We start from the raw sequence: 15,525 nt of genomic DNA on the forward strand, positions 1-15,525 counted from the left end.
GAGAGGGGAAGGGAGGTGTAAGGAAATAACTTGGAAATGGAAAAAAAAAAAAAGATAATTTATGCAACACTAGAGAGGCAAGAGACCACCGTGACTGAGGTGAGAAGTTTTGGCAGTTTATTTTGTTTGCTTGTGCAGTTAACAGGAGGTATGAAGGAGTGCTGGTCTCCAAAGTTAAGATACAGCTTGGAGCCCGTGAATATAGTGGCGTTTGGAGGACACACAAGCACTCCAGTTCTTCTCAGGCAGGATTAATGCAGGGGCCCATAAACAAGGACGTGACACTGAGGAATGCTGCTGCTTTTCCAACGGCTAAATCGGGCTGGTCTGAAGCAAGGTCTGTGTTGTGTTGGCTTGGATTCCTAGTGACTTTCTACTGGGTTATAAAAATGATTTCCTCAAAAAGCTTGCCAATGGCAGATGATGAATTAGAAAAGCAGTAATACCAGCCCGGCGGAGTCCTCTCAAAGCAGTCAGCTGTACCGTACCATCCTTTGGATGGAAGGCCAGTGGGACTTTTAGTGCATGGCTGTTGGAGGAGGAGAGAACCATCGTCACCCTCCCCCAATGACGCTGCGCCTAATTTCTGTGGCTCCACTCATTAGCAAGTCTCACTTGCTAAGTGAGCAAGCTCACTGAAGAATCTCAGGCGGAGGGTTTTTATGGGCAGAGCTGGTGTCCATTATTTGGCTCACACGATCATTTGCTCAGACTTGATGATCAAGGGGATAATCCTGGAAGTGCAGGAGCTGTTACTTGACGTTCTTGTTGTCGTCGTCCATCCCAGCATGCTTTGGGGCTGCTCCTCTGCCAGCGCTTGGGGTGGGGGCGGGGGGGAGGGGAGGTGTTCCTTGTGCTTCTCAGCAGTGGAACTTCAGCTGGCTTGTCTCAGCATGTATAAGGGTTAATCAGGTAAATTATAACTGAAGCCTGACGTAGCCCTCAGGGCTGCTAGGGAAAGGGTCATTCTTACAATCCTTAATTGTATTCCTCTCTTTCTCAAAGATGGGTTTTTAATGTAACATTATGGTGTTTGACCAGTGGATAAAGACCTTCCTGATCTGTATTTCAGTCCTTCGTATTCTTGTTTCTTTAAAATTCTCAGGTGACCCTTCCTTTAAAATATAATTAGATTAAAATTAAACGCAAAAAGGAATAAATTGATTCTGTTGTTGTTGCTTAGTTCCTTGAGATCTTCTGCATCTTGGGGCATTTTTGTAAATGAAGATGTGGAATGTCAATTGGACTATTTAACCCAGAGGGGGAGTGAGAGAACTGTTATATTTGGTAGTAATACTGGAATATCACAGAAACTACCAGAAAATAGTCTCTTAGAGTAACATTGTATGTTCTTTTCTTTCTGTTTTGTTTTCCTGGCACCATCTATCCTTATTCTGTGAAATAGTCAAACCTGTTTTCCTTGTATATCTTTTAAAGCTTCAGTTAGCCAGATGTTTTTTAATGTTTGATGCTGTTTTCTATTCCATGAATGACTCAATTGACAGAATGTAAGCAGCTACTAAACTTGGCAGTTTGTCGCCATCATCATGCCCCTGGACAGGAAGTGTTCAGTATAGATATGACTAACCAGTTTCCAGGCTTAAAAATAAAGTGGGGGATTTCTGGACAGAATAGATCTTTGTCACTCAGTTCAACATGGCTATAAGTGTGAAGCTCTCAGCAGCCACTTGGCTTTCTCACTTTTACCAGGCCGTCACTTCACCTGACATTTTCTGTTATACAGATTGAAACTTTATGGTGTTGGTGGGTTTTGGTTTTTTTTAATGAAATAAGAGGATATTTGAATAGACGTGAGAATCAGCTCGAGTCAGTATTCTTTCCTTGTTGCCTCCTTTATTTTTAGCTCCTTTTAAATCATCACCCCTCCTGAGGTAGGTAATGGGGAAATAATCTTCACCTGCATATGTAGCAGCTTAAACTGAAAGCGTCAAGGACGTGCCCAGACAACTGTATACACAAGACTTGTCTTCTTGAATCTAAGGTATACTTGAAGCAGCATTTTTTTCCCCCAAAGTTACTTCCAATCATTCTAGTGATTCTTCGATTTCTTTTGTCAGATAGCAACTTAGGAAGAATCTATACTATTTTGACAGATACCAAAAGGTTTTTTAGCACCTCTCTGCACACAGTTATTGTTTCAGGACTTCAAAGATAACTTCATATTTTATTTTGTCTTGCTGTCTCCCTAAATAACATAACTTTCCCTCTCTTAATACAGTTTTTTCTCTCCTTTCTTTCTTATTCTAAACAGCATTTTTTTTTCTTTTTTATTTTTGGTCTTAGGGATTTAAGAAGTCTTAATACCATGTTCTTTGGAAATGCTGAATTAGAGACAACATTTATTAGATGAGAGTCTCTAACAACAACAACAAAAAAGTGTTTCTCTTAACTCTGTGCAGGTGTTTGAGCTTCTGTTTGTTTTTCAAATAAGAAACTTGCCAGAGAATGATGATTTAAAATACAAAATGCATGCAAAATATTTTTAGTTTGGGTTAGGGTGAGGTCAGTAATGGTTCTTTGGGACAACTCAGCTTTATTTGCCAAATTTAGAAATAAATCATAAATTTATAAAGAGCGGGGTTCTAGTTACCATACTTGAGCAGAATGTGGCTGCGACTCTGAAATGATGTTTCTTCTCCTGTGCTCCTCTTTACCGTCTTCTCTGTTTTCGAGCTCCAGGCAGGACAGAGTAGAATAGTCCCTGCTATGCCTTGGATTAGAAATTGATAAAAATCAAGTCTTTTAAGAATATAGGACTGCTGTGCTCCAAATAACCTATACCTGTTCTAGTCAGATGTTTTCAGGGGGAAAAGGGGAACTGTGTATACAAGCCAAACTTTCACTGAATAAAATGATTCCCTGATCTGAAATGTTAATCTTCTCTACCTCTGTCGTGAAGACTACTTCTCTATCTTTGTCGCCTTGTTGTGGCAAGACTCTTCTAGTTTTTATGATGTTGGGCACAGTGTAGGGAAACGGAAAATACTTGGTAACCAATGAAGTGTGAGGGTAAGCATATGGTCCAGAGGGTAAAATATTTTGCAGAATTTAAACCTCTGCTATTTTCATGAGATTGATGGATTATCCAAACATTGATGATGAGTCATCATCTGGCCTTGCTGTCTGGGTTTTAGGTACAGGAGGGGACTGTGCTCGGTAGGTGGTTATACCATCCATGGTGCCAGCTGTCAGCTGAAACCAAGATGGACATTCCGAATATACTGTGCATATGAGGGGCATCTAAGAGAAGGCCTGTTAGGACTTTCTTTGTGCTGGTTCCTTTGAAGGCTTCGGGGTGATAATCAGTCTCTTACCTAGTGTTTTGAATCACAGTGGTCATGCCTAGGCTCAGCACAGACCCAGGGGTGGGCTTTAACCAGAGCAGAACTGTCTAGGCTGCTGGAGTCTGTAACAGGCTAACTTATTACTCTGTTGAAAAGTTGATGGGAACTGGAGAGTTGTCTTTCAAATTTGGGTCAGGTGGGCTTCATTATCAGTACGCTTCTGGCACATCTTGTGGGGCAATAGAAAAGGGAGTGTTTTAGGCAACTCTTGTGTTTGAAATGCCTCTTTTTTTTTCTCACTAGTTTTTTGTAGCTGTTGTTGCCACAGAGGCATCTCTCTGTTTCAGCTCATTGGAATTGTACATCTGTGGAGTTCTTCTTGCGTTCCAGCCATTGTAGCTTATCACTAGTTAAATCTAGTTTAAAATAAAAAGCAATTTTAGGAGAAATATTAGAGAAGAAAAAGATGTTAGTTGATTGAGGGACAGAGAAACAGTGGGCAGATCCAGATGTAAAACGCTTTGGGGCTGGGTAAAGCCTTCTAACAACTAAAATCTCAGCTTTCACTTATTTATATCTAGAAGATAAGAAATGGACTTCATCAGAATTTGACAGCAAATGGAAGGCCTCAGCCCTCTTTAACCATGCACATACATGCTCAGAAGTTCTATAAAATAATGGATGATAAAGGCACACTGCTGATCAAAATAATATGAATTGTGCCTGAAAAGAAAATCTTGCCTCTAAGACCAGGAGGGCTCCCAAAGTGGCCACCGCTTTGCCTTGAGCCCAAAGACAAGGGAATAACTGTTACTAAGACCTCTACTGACCCAACACTAGCCTCCAACCAGTGTTCCGGTCATTTTTCAGCTATCCCTCATGATGAAAAAAAATACTGTATTAAAATATTTCAGATTCTTTTTCCTCCATCAGAATGAAGTGAGCTGTAAGTCAGCTCAAGAAAAGATGACCCAACCTCTGACCCCTTGATACTTTATTAGGAGACATTAAAACTTTGGAGACCTGGGAGATTATTGAGGCCTACATTTGGAACCTAGAATCTTAATCCAAGAATTCTAAAACATTCTCTTTTTTTTTTTTTTTTTGGCCTGTATCTAAGGTTGCTCTATTTTGTGAAAATACCAATTTAATGGAAGAAAAATACTCATAGATGCTAGACACTTGCTATTCAAGAATTCAATTTCTTTTGAGGTTAGCTAGAGTCTCTAAACATTCATTTAAACATGGTTTCTAAGTTTCAGTGGGGGTAGTACGACATATGGTTTTATTTTATTCTGTAGTATGTAGTGGAAAAAGAGTTCATTTTGATTTGTCAACAGGGAAAATATGGCAGAATTCATTTTGGATATTTCCTATAGATCATGCCCTGCATTGGAAAGTGGGCGGAGTTCTGGCATTTGTGTATTTGTATGTTTCAGGGAAATAGAGGTACAGAGAAGCACTTGTCCATTGCCTAAATAAAGACTAACTGTACAGCTGACAGCTTAAAAGTACTGTATGAGATGACATTTCATGTCCAACAGTAGCATCTGTTTCCTTCATTCTAAGATCAACAAATGGCATTAAAAATGGATGCTGAAAGGGGCTCCCCTGGTGGCGCAGTGGTTAAGAATCCACCTGCCAATGCAGGGGACACGGGTTTGAACCCTGGTCTGGGAAGATCCCACATGCCACGGAGCAACTAAGCTCGTGCACCACAACTACTGAGCCTGTGCTCTAGAGCCCGCAAGCCACAACTACTGAGCCCGCATGCCACAACTACTGAAGCCCATGTGCCTAGAGCCCACACACTGCAACAAAGAGTAGTCCCCACTCACCGCAACTAGAGGAAGCCTGCGCACAGCAACGAAGACCCAACACAGCCAAAAAAAAAAAAAAAGGATGCTGAAAATGTAAGAGGAAAAGCCATTGTTTCTGGCAAATTTGTTAACTCCCCTCACCATCCTTTTCAAAGCAGGAGTAGACTGAATGACATGAATTGAAAATTAACAGGAGATTAGTTCAAGGGGGAAACTTTTCGGTTAGGATAGATTTAATTTTCAGATTTAGAAACTGACTCAAATCATACATTCTAAAGACTTGATTCATCTTTTTCCTAAGCATGTAATCTTTACAATTTACATTGTCTCACCTTAGAGATAAATTCAACATTATTCTTCTAAGATATCTTCTATTTTTGCAGGACTGAGGGTATTAGAAATCATATGAAAAAGAAAATTTCAAAAAAAGTAGATTGTCTTTCTCCATAGAAACAATGCTTTAATTGGAGGTTCTATTATTTATCAATATAAAATAACCACTAGATATGATCAGGAATATTTCCCAAGAACAAAGATATGATCATAAAACTTGCTAATCATTTGACTCAGAAAATTTTATTTCTAGCCTTATAAATGAGCATCATGTGCACCGTGTGTACTGATCTTATAAGGCCTCCAATCTTTTAGATTAATCTGGATACCATAAAAGTACAAATTGAGCATCACAAATTGTCTCTCTCTCTCTCTCTCCCTATATATATATATATATATATATATATATATATATATATATATATATATATATATATATTTAATGTTAGGTTAGTAGACACTGCTTTTATTTGCCTGTGGAAATCTTTGTCCTGTGTCTTTTTATCAAGTTGAGCCAGGTAGTGTGAACCGATTCTTTCTGGGCATGTGTGACACCCGGAGTCATCACAGAAGGTGCTCAACCCCTCTGTCCACCCCAGAAACAAAGCCTAGACACCTACCCCCTTCCCAGCCTGCTAGGCACACTTCCTTACCTTTAAAACAAAACCTGACCTAAATAGGATAGCTCTTACTTAGCACACCAATAGTAATTGTATTCAGTGCTTTATAAAATCCTTAAATTTAAGAAAGCAAAGGTATGCAGTTATTTATCCCTGTGTCTTTCACCATATTGGGCACTTTATCTATTAGGACATGTTTTAGTTCATTTAGAAACTGGTTTGCAATTTTTTAAAGTCACTTCAAAACTCTCCTCGCTGGGGATGTCAAGACAGGCATATGCCACGAATCTGACCAGGTGTAGGTTAATGCCAGTAGCTTTCACCAGAGAAGATTATGTAGTATGGAAGACCTGTCTCTGTCCTTGAGGGCCTTTCAGTCCGGAGAAGATGTCAGACATGTACACGAGGAAGTACATACAAGGGGGATGCCACATCCGGGTTAGAGAGGTTCAGGAAGGGCTATCCGTGGCCGAGACCTCTGAGGCACAACTGTTGAGATGAATGCATTGGCAGGAAGCTTTGGACAGGATTTCCCAAAATGTGGTGGCTGTACCGTGGCGGTACGGTAAATGATTTTAGGAGGCCCCAGGCACAGAGTAAGATCATCTTCAGTAACTTTACAAGACGATTAGTCCCTTTCAGCTCCCTTGGAATCCTTTACATCATTCCCAGAGAATGCCTTTTTGGGGCTGTGTGACTTTTGCCACCTTATTCACACTGACTCACCCCTTTTGTGCCACGCAGTTAGACATGGGGCTCATGGCCTTTGGCAGACAGCGATATCTGGCTAGAAATGAACAGTAATGGGTTTTTTTTTCCTCATTGAAATAATTTTTATGATTTAACAAATTTTTTTTGATTTAACAAATTTTTAATGATTTTTATGATTATGGTATATTTAGGGGAGGAGTAGCAGTTTCCATTCACATTGTGTATATGGTTCCTTTGATAAATAAATTTTTTTCAATAACAAATAACCAGAGGGAAATAAAATACAGATAGTAAGTAGAAAACAAAGGCAAGTATTTGCAGCAACACAGATGGACTGTATGCTAAGTGAAATAAGTCAGGCAGAGAAAGACAAATACTGTATGTTATCAGTTATATGTGGAATCTAAAAAATACAATAAACTGGGCTTCCCTGGTGGCGCAGTGGTTGAGAGTCCGCCTGCCGATGCAGGGAACACGGGTTCGTGTCCCGGTCCGGGAAGATCCCACATGCTGCGGAGCGGCTAGGCCCGTGAGCCATGGCCGCTGAGCCTGCGCGTCCGGAGCCTGTGCTCCGCAACGGGAGAGGCCACAACACTGAGAGGCCCGCGTAACGCAAAAAAAAAAAAAAAAAAAAAGCAAAGGCAAGTTGTGACAGTGGTGCTCAAAGGATGAGGGTTTAGAGTGCTGCTCAGGTACACACAGGATGGCTTTTTCAGTGAAGAGAGAGATTTCAGCAAATATGCTGGGGTGGAAAATGCAAGGCATTTGGAGGAGAAGGTGGTGGAAGCCTAGAGATGTGTTGACAAGTCAGAACTAGGAAGTCTTCTTGCTCAGCTTGATTGCCAGCTAGGGGAACAGAGGGCTGCGAGCGCTTTGGAATCACTGCCAGAGTCACACCCAGGTCTGAAAAGTGATTCAGAAGGATTTGAGTCCCTGAGCCTTTAAAGCAGGGGTGGCTAACTCACAGGTCTTGGCTCATTTCCTGGCCTCTGTGGGCGTGTGGCCAGGTGGTTAACTGGACAGGACCTGTTTCTTACTCCCTTGTACCCCCTGCCCCCAAATGTTACCAGAAGGTCAGATTTTTCTTGAGAAATGGGAAATGTGAATTTTTAGGTCAATGCTCCCAACTTTTACATGGTTTTTACTAATTAGAAAAACAAAATTGAAACATTATGAGGGCCCATTTTGGGGTTGATGGAGTGTTCTGGGATTAGATAGTGATGATTGTTGCCCATTGTGAATATAATAAAAATCACTGAGTTTTATCCTTTTGAGATGGTTACAATGGTGATTTTTTTTTTTTTTTTTTTTTTTTTTTTGCGTTACGCGGACCTCTCACTGTTGTGGCCTCTCCCGTTGTGGAGCACAGGCTCCCGACACACAGGCTCAGTGGCCATGGCTCACGGGCCTAGCCACTCCGCGGCATGTGGGATCTTCCCGGACCGGGGCACAAACCTGTGTCGCCTGCATCGGCAGGCGGACTCTGAACCACTGCGCCACCAGGGAAGCCCTACAATGGTGATTTTCATGTGATATGAATTTTATCTCGGTTTTAAAAAGAAAAAAAAATTATGGGGTCCAACCAAAATGTGTTGCCAGCCCAAAGTTTGTAAGCTCTGTTTTAAATGGAGGAATTACTCTTTGCTACTTTTGATAATCCCAAACCACCTTTCCCCAGGGAAGCCAGCGACCAGGAGTTAATGGGGGTCATATTGTAACCCTGCATTAACCTCTGGGCCTCTGTTTTCCGCCTGTGGTCTCCATGGCTTCTTCCATCTCTAAAAGTAGGACTGGTGACAGAAATGGGGAGAGGTGGGATGGTGGCCTTAATTCTGGAGCACTGAGTGAGTGGGTGGAAAGACAAAACTACAGAAAGGTGGGCGCTGCCAAAGTGTTTCAGAGAAGTGATTTATTTTGTTGTTATTTGGCAACTGGTGGTAAAATTGATTGGTTACGTCATTTGCCAAAGTTTATTTTACCCAAATATCTACCATTAGGGAAGTAATCCATCTCTAAGACAGCAAGTTAATGTACTTAGGGAAACGATTTTTAGTTCTTAAAAGAGATTGACTATAATGACCTTTTTTAGTTATTTTCTTTAATGGAAAAATGAGTTTAATATACCAAGTATGACTCAACATGAAAGAATTATGATTATTTTAACAAAACTGTTCGGCTTTATTATTTTTAATTCTAAACATAATTTGAAGTTAGCCAATTTCAATAAGGACAAAATAGAAAACTTAAGATTTTTATATTATAACCCTAACTTAATTTTCAACTTTTTATTTAACAAACTAGCAAAGAAAGATAGAGTTTATGCCTTTTTAAATTTCCAGTTTCTTATGAATATATCCTTAAAAAATGCCTTTTTTAATCTTAAAAAAGCAACATCTCTCTGAAAAACAGAATTATCTCATCTCTGCAGAGTGTGGGTTATTCAGTAATTTTTACCAGTTTCAAGTGTTATCAAAAGATGACTTTTTTTTTTTTTGGATGCCTATCTTAAGTTATGAATGGACTCATTTAGAATAAATTTTTTCCAAAGGATTATATTGCAATAATCGTTTCTTAGGTAAATTTGAGATATGATATTTGAGGTATGCTACCTAATTAAGTATTTGAGATATGCTACTTAATTAAAGTATTTGAGATATGATACCTAATTAAAATAATTCATTTATAGTTTCTTATGTCTTATAAAAAACCAGTACTCTTTTCTCACTCCTCCCCTGGCTTCCTGTTCCCCCAGAACAACCTGGGAATCTTTTTGACCCAGCAGATACATTTTAAAGATTAATTGAGCATTTATTGTGGCAAGGAATACATAATAAATTATAACCAATCACAAAGATTTTACTTTCAGGGAAAATGGAAGCAAATAATTATGATGTAAAGCAGTTTGCAAAAAGAGTGAGAGAGGATAGAACGTTTCTGACAGGGTTAGTCAATAAAGCCTTCAAGGAAGATATATTTGGGAAGGATCATTGAGGAATGGATAGGATTTCACCCAAGATGGCTCCCCCTTGCTTCCTTCAAGTTTCTGCTCGAATGTCACCTTTCCAGAAAGGCCTTCCCTGACTAAAATAGCAGGGATAAAATAGCATAGTCTCCCCCTCACCCCCAGTCTCCTCACTACCCCGCCCCCCAGCAAAAACACACACACTCTCTTTACTTTTTTCTAGCCCCCTGCCACTATTTGACCTGTTTATACACATTGTTTAATGTGTCTTAGGTTTTTGTGTCTTAGGTTTCCCTCTACTAGAATCTGTGCTTCTTGAGAGCAGGCATTTTGGTGCTGAGTAAAAAATGTGTTAAGTGAATGAATGAGTGACTGACTGGGAGAAGGCTTTTCTGCTAAAAGTCTGTTTACTGTGTAGCGCTCCAAACTGGTATGGAAACTCCAAGTTCCACTTCTCCCAGGATATTTAGAAATTTGGCAAATTCACCACCTCTCTGAGACTCAGCGAACACATTCTGTAGAAATTAGGGGGAGATTTTGATGCCTGTGACTAAATAACAAGTGTTACGAAAACAAATTATTATTACTCTTAACCTTCCTACCTTTTTACCCAGCAGACCTTCCGTAGACACTCACTGACCACACATAATTTAGGTTTAAATTATTTCTAAAATCCGTGGGACTTGCACATGCCATTCTGTTTCTGACATACAGGTACACTGCGGGGCAGAATTCTAATTCCAAAGAGCCCATAGGAGTTCCGTAGGGTTGGCTCTGAAATGTAGTCCCATTTATTTCTTTAAGGAGAAGTCATCCACACAAATGGTTGCCGAGCCCGGGAGCTGAATGTAACTAGGTGGTGATGGCCAGGGAGGACCTGTGGTAAACTAGGCAGTGTGTTCTCCTTCTAAAGGCGGCAGCCACAACTTACCTCAAGACCACGGTTGCCGTGTGGGAATGTGGGCCCGTTTTGGTCAGATCTTATGATTATTAAAAAAATAATAATAATAATAATCAAAAACACAGATTTTGAGGTTAAATTTTTTAAAACGTGGACCACTAACTCTAAGATGAATACAACACTGTACAGGCCAAACAACGGGGTGTCCAGGTTACAACCTCTACAAGGCATCCTGATCTAAATAAAACAATGGAGGATACCTGAGCATTAAGAGCAGGGAGAAAAGGTTAGAAAGAGGGGTAGAAACCACTTTACAAAGAACCTGAGTGCCACACTGGAGGTAGCCGGCTGTAAGCACACTGGGTTTTCTTTTTTCAAGGTTATCTCCTGGAGTTTTAGAGCTTCAGTGTATCTTGATACTTGGAATGAGATAGTTCACTTTAAGGCCCAGCAGATCGCATCTTACCATTTGCTTACCTTTAATGGGGTCTGGCCTCTTAGGGCTTGACATGGCTATAAAATGCTGGACCAGCTTAACCTTTTCATACAGTTATTGCGGAAAGGTTTTGTCAAGAATGTGGGGAGGCTATGCCAGGATGCATATTTGACAGATGCCCAAGCTGAGGCCAAGAAGTCACTGCTCCTAAAATACTCAAACAGATGGCTTTGGGATATTTTCATGAAAAATTCCAGAACATTTGCTGTAGGGATTGAGTTAGCTAAATATGGTCACTTCGCCAAACAAAAGTGGCTGGTCATTCTGTATGTTCTGGCAAAGGACAGGGGAGAAAAGCAGTAGACAAAAAAAAGAAAAGAAAATGCATATTGTCCACGGAGGATAAGTAAATTTGTTTGTTAAGCTCTAGATATATGAAATTGAATTGATTTCCTGACACATCTTCATGAATTGCCGGAGAAGATAGTGATAGGTTCCATGGAAGCAGATTAGAGCAGTGGGGTTTGTTTCACTCCATGGTAGCTGGAGGGCAGGTGTTATGCACTTTGAAGAATAGAGAGATGAATAGAGTGGTACCTTAGTTGTCAAGGATTATAATCAAGTAAGATAAGATAGGAATTTAATTCTCCCACGAGGCAGAAAATACATTAGAAGAGGGAACACTTTATTCTTTTCTTTGGATTTGGGAGATTACGTCCCCGCTGGATTTGGAAAACCTTCTTGGAAGTGGTGGTGTTTAAACTGAGCCTTAAAGGACGAGCAGGACTTTTTCAGGAATGGAGCAGGGTGGACACATAATTTTTATTTTCTTTATTTTTTTTTCTCTTCTCTGATGTGTGAGACCCATCCTCCTTATTTTTTGGTTCAAGGAGTTGCTTTATCTTGGGGAGCAGATAAGCTCTAAAAAGTGGGATTATGCAGCTGGCTCAGGAACATCACAGCATTTGATAGAAAATTCACTTTTCTTACAGAGCAGCCATGCACCATAGTTGGCTGCCATGTACCTCGGCTCTGCCCCCATTCAGTGCCCTTGGACAAGTCCCTTGACTGCTAAGCGTCAGTTCTCTCATCTGCTTCTTCAGGGTTAAATAATAATAAGAGGATGAAACCAGAAGAAACCCTTTCATAAACACATGGAAGTGTTATAGTGCAAATATTTTGCATACTGTGGAGTGCCATGCAAATGTCAGCTCTAATTTGACTGTCTGCTTGTCTTCGTTATAGGGCCAGGAGACCAGACAGGGTGTGTTGACCATCGATGCCAGTTTTAGGGGCTGGTTCGATAATTAAACTGCACTCCAGTGTGTTGGCTTTTAAAGTCTGTTACTGGTTTTCGAAGCCCGGCGTGAATATAAATATTCATCCGGAGCCAGGGCCTCTGGCAGGATGCGAGAACTTAGGGAGTGGAAAAGTGTAGAAAATCGTGGAGCTTGTTTAGAGGATTTTCCTCCACAATCTGGTGGAAGCTTGATTTATATCAACAATGGAAAGGCTTCATGTCCTCAAGAAAATATGTAAATAAACCCAGCTTAATTGAAAAGTCTTCAAGAAAAATATATGGTATCCTAATCCAATGTAATAAATAAGGAAGGGTTCATTTAATTTAAAAAGAAAAAGAATAGTTCACTAAAGTCAGTTTGGTATAAACACATGTAGGATATTTTTATTTAATTTCAAACCCATATGAAGCTTAGTGATAGAATTATTAGGCCCTGTTCAAATTTTGGTTAAAGTATCATTTAAAGAGACTAACTTTTCTATTCTCTTTGAGGCTTTAATATAATAAGCTGTATTCTGAGAACATTTTCTCTGCATTCTGTGCACAAGCTCACGTCTAGTTTTGGGTGAAAAAAAAATTGAGTGGGGAGTTACATCTGTTCATAGGCTACTTAGAGCATGTCTTCATGGCCAAAGTGTGTCTATTGGAAAATTGTAAAGTACAGCGTTGTAGGAGTACACCTCAGAGTAGGGGTCCTCCAACTTTACTCTCCCTCAGAACCATCCATCAGGGTGCTTCTTCCAGCTTCTTAGACTGCAGTCCTGAGGATTCTGATTCAGTGGCTCTGACAATCTGCATTTCAAAGAAAGCTCCAGTCCCTTCTGATGCACGTGGGCCTTGCCACGGAGAATGCTGCCCGAGTACCTGCTGTATCTGTCCTCTCCCTGCCAGTGCTTTCTCGCAAACTGAGTACCTTTGTAGTAAGTTTTCCTGGGCCTCGACAACAAGCTATACATAGTTTGTGTTTAAAGTTTCTCTAAAATCCATAGGACCCACGTGCATCCTTGGGTTTCTAACATATAGATAGGTACGCTGCTGGGCAGAATTTTTAATCCCTAACTCGCCTGTAGGAATTCTGTAGGTCAGCTCTGGAATGCAGTCACATTTATTTCTGTAAAGCAGAGTCTTCTTTTTCTTTTAAGGCAACCTCCTGGGTCAGTCTCCACTTGTGAAACCTTCTGCAAACCTAGTTTCCCTCCATCACCCCTTTGAGCAAAATTATCATTCCCTCTCTTTGCTACCGTCACTTTTAGGATTCTGCCAAGCTGTGTGCTCATCTGCCCCGCACCCCAATGCCACATTAAACTGAGTGTCCGGAGAGAACTGGAGAGAAAGGATCGGTCGTTTATCTCTGAAACCACAACATTATAAACACTCAGAAGTTTTGTTGAATGATTCGTGTCTTCAGATTAATGTCCTCTCTTCTTTCCTCACTCCTGTTTCACAAGTCATGATCACAAGACTCGATCATCCCATACCAGCCGATCTTCTACAATATCTACCTTAAGAATCAGGATGACAACATTAACGACAACAGTAATAATAGTTCATGTTAACTGATGCAATTTTTAAATATCTGGCACTATCCTAAGCACTTTATATGGATTATTCTCATTTAATCTTCATAACAACCTCAGGTATCCTCATTTGCATATGGGGATACTGAGGCACAGAGAGGTTAGGTCATTAGCCCCCGGGACACGGGCACTCAGTGGCAGAACCAGGCTTCTGACCCAGACGGTGTGCCTCTGGAGCCCACGTTCACAGTCACCACATTACCTGGCTTTGCCTGACTCTCTTTGCACAAGACAATTGTGAATCCGTTCCAGAGGGCTAGCAAGAACTCAAGTCAGTTTGTTAGCCAATAATTTTCACTGACCTTATCCTACAAATTTGTTAATGGGTCGTCTGAGAAGTTAGGTTGGAAAACTTGGGTAGGTAAAGTTAAAATGTTACTTTACTGCACTAATCCTCAAGACCTCTAAGATTATTAGTACATTTTTTGCAACTCAAATGGGACCTTTGTATACCCCGTTTCCCAAATGTATTTAGCTCGAGGGAATCACCCCTGCCACCCCCTACTTAAGACTCTTAACTTCTTGAAGAATTAGGTTTTTGTTGTTTTTAACATAATTCGGAATAAAAGCTGGCTAGTGCTCTTGTGGGGTTCCCAAGAAATTTCTCAGGTCCTGAATATTTGGGTAACCCTTACTTTTGACCCTTTCTTATTTAGTCTTGAGTGTCTTTAGTGCCTGAGTAGTTAAGTAGTCTTTAGTGACCACTTACATTTACCTGCTGGAACAATCACAGATTTGTTGTCATAGTGTAACTACTAACAGTGCCCTTTTCGAAGGGCTCCCATTTGGATGATAAACTCTGCACAATTGCTCTAATCATAACTTCACCCTCCCCCAATTAAATAAAGACCTCTGTTTCATACTTACTACCTTCTCCTCACTCACTGAAGGACTCTTATTGCTACCACATGTATGGGAACAAAGGTAATAGCCATGTGCCTCTGGCATCTCACCATTTTATGTCAGAGTCGTGCAAGGAGTTATAGAATTCCATAAACTGGAATTACCCAGTTTATAGTCTCTCATCACTCAAAAGTAGCATTTCTTAAGAATTGCAAGCCTTTAAGACTTCTTCACCTTGCTCAGAATCTATCTGTTCATATATATGCTTATCTATGCAGCAGAGACAGCAAATCTGAAAGGATACCAAAAGTCTAAAACTAGTTGTTACCTCTGGGCAGCAGTGGTTGACATCATTACTGTGTAGTGGTGGCAAAGCTGAGAGAGACTTCTCACTTTAAATATTTACACTCCGGCTTTTGAGTAACGTAAGCATATTATTCTTTTTAATTATATTTTTCAATGTTTTAAAACTATTCTGAGTTTTTCCTGGAAATACAGGCTATTTCAAGCCCAGCTGGGTTGATCTACCTTATGGAATCCATGTCTTTCCTCCAAGGGAGACCTGCTCTCTTTTTTTTTTCTTTTATTTCACTTCACTTAGTCAAATATTATTAGGTCTTCTCATACTTCGAGAGAGCTTTTTTTATGCTTGTGTGTTGTAACATAATTCTTAAGAGAATAGCTTGGAATTGGACATATCTGGGATCAAGTTCCTCT

At 40.3% G+C, this 15,525-nt stretch overlaps 2 protein-coding genes across 6 annotated transcripts in view; both read left to right on the forward strand.

The window, feature by feature from the left end:
• Positions 1 to 15,525, forward strand: part of DMXL1 (Dmx like 1) — a 262,636-nt gene that overhangs the window by 238,755 nt on the left and 8,356 nt on the right. The window lies entirely within an intron of this gene.
• The window catches only part of TNFAIP8 (TNF alpha induced protein 8), a 122,846-nt gene that overhangs the window by 97,319 nt on the left and 10,002 nt on the right, over positions 1 to 15,525 (forward strand). Inside the window, exon 1 of one of the 5 annotated variants that reach the window (XM_067731513.1) lies at positions 127 to 337. The exons of the other annotated variants lie outside the window; for them this stretch is intronic. Coding sequence (XP_067587614.1) covers positions 292 to 337 — 46 coding nt within the window. The 5' untranslated portion in view covers positions 127 to 291. Of the gene's footprint in view, positions 1 to 126; positions 338 to 15,525 lie in introns of those variants that run through there. 5 annotated transcript variants of the gene reach the window in all.

Source organism: Pseudorca crassidens, chromosome 3 (genome assembly GCF_039906515.1).
Source record: "Pseudorca crassidens isolate mPseCra1 chromosome 3, mPseCra1.hap1, whole genome shotgun sequence".
NCBI classification, from domain to species: domain Eukaryota; kingdom Metazoa; phylum Chordata; class Mammalia; order Artiodactyla; family Delphinidae; genus Pseudorca; species Pseudorca crassidens.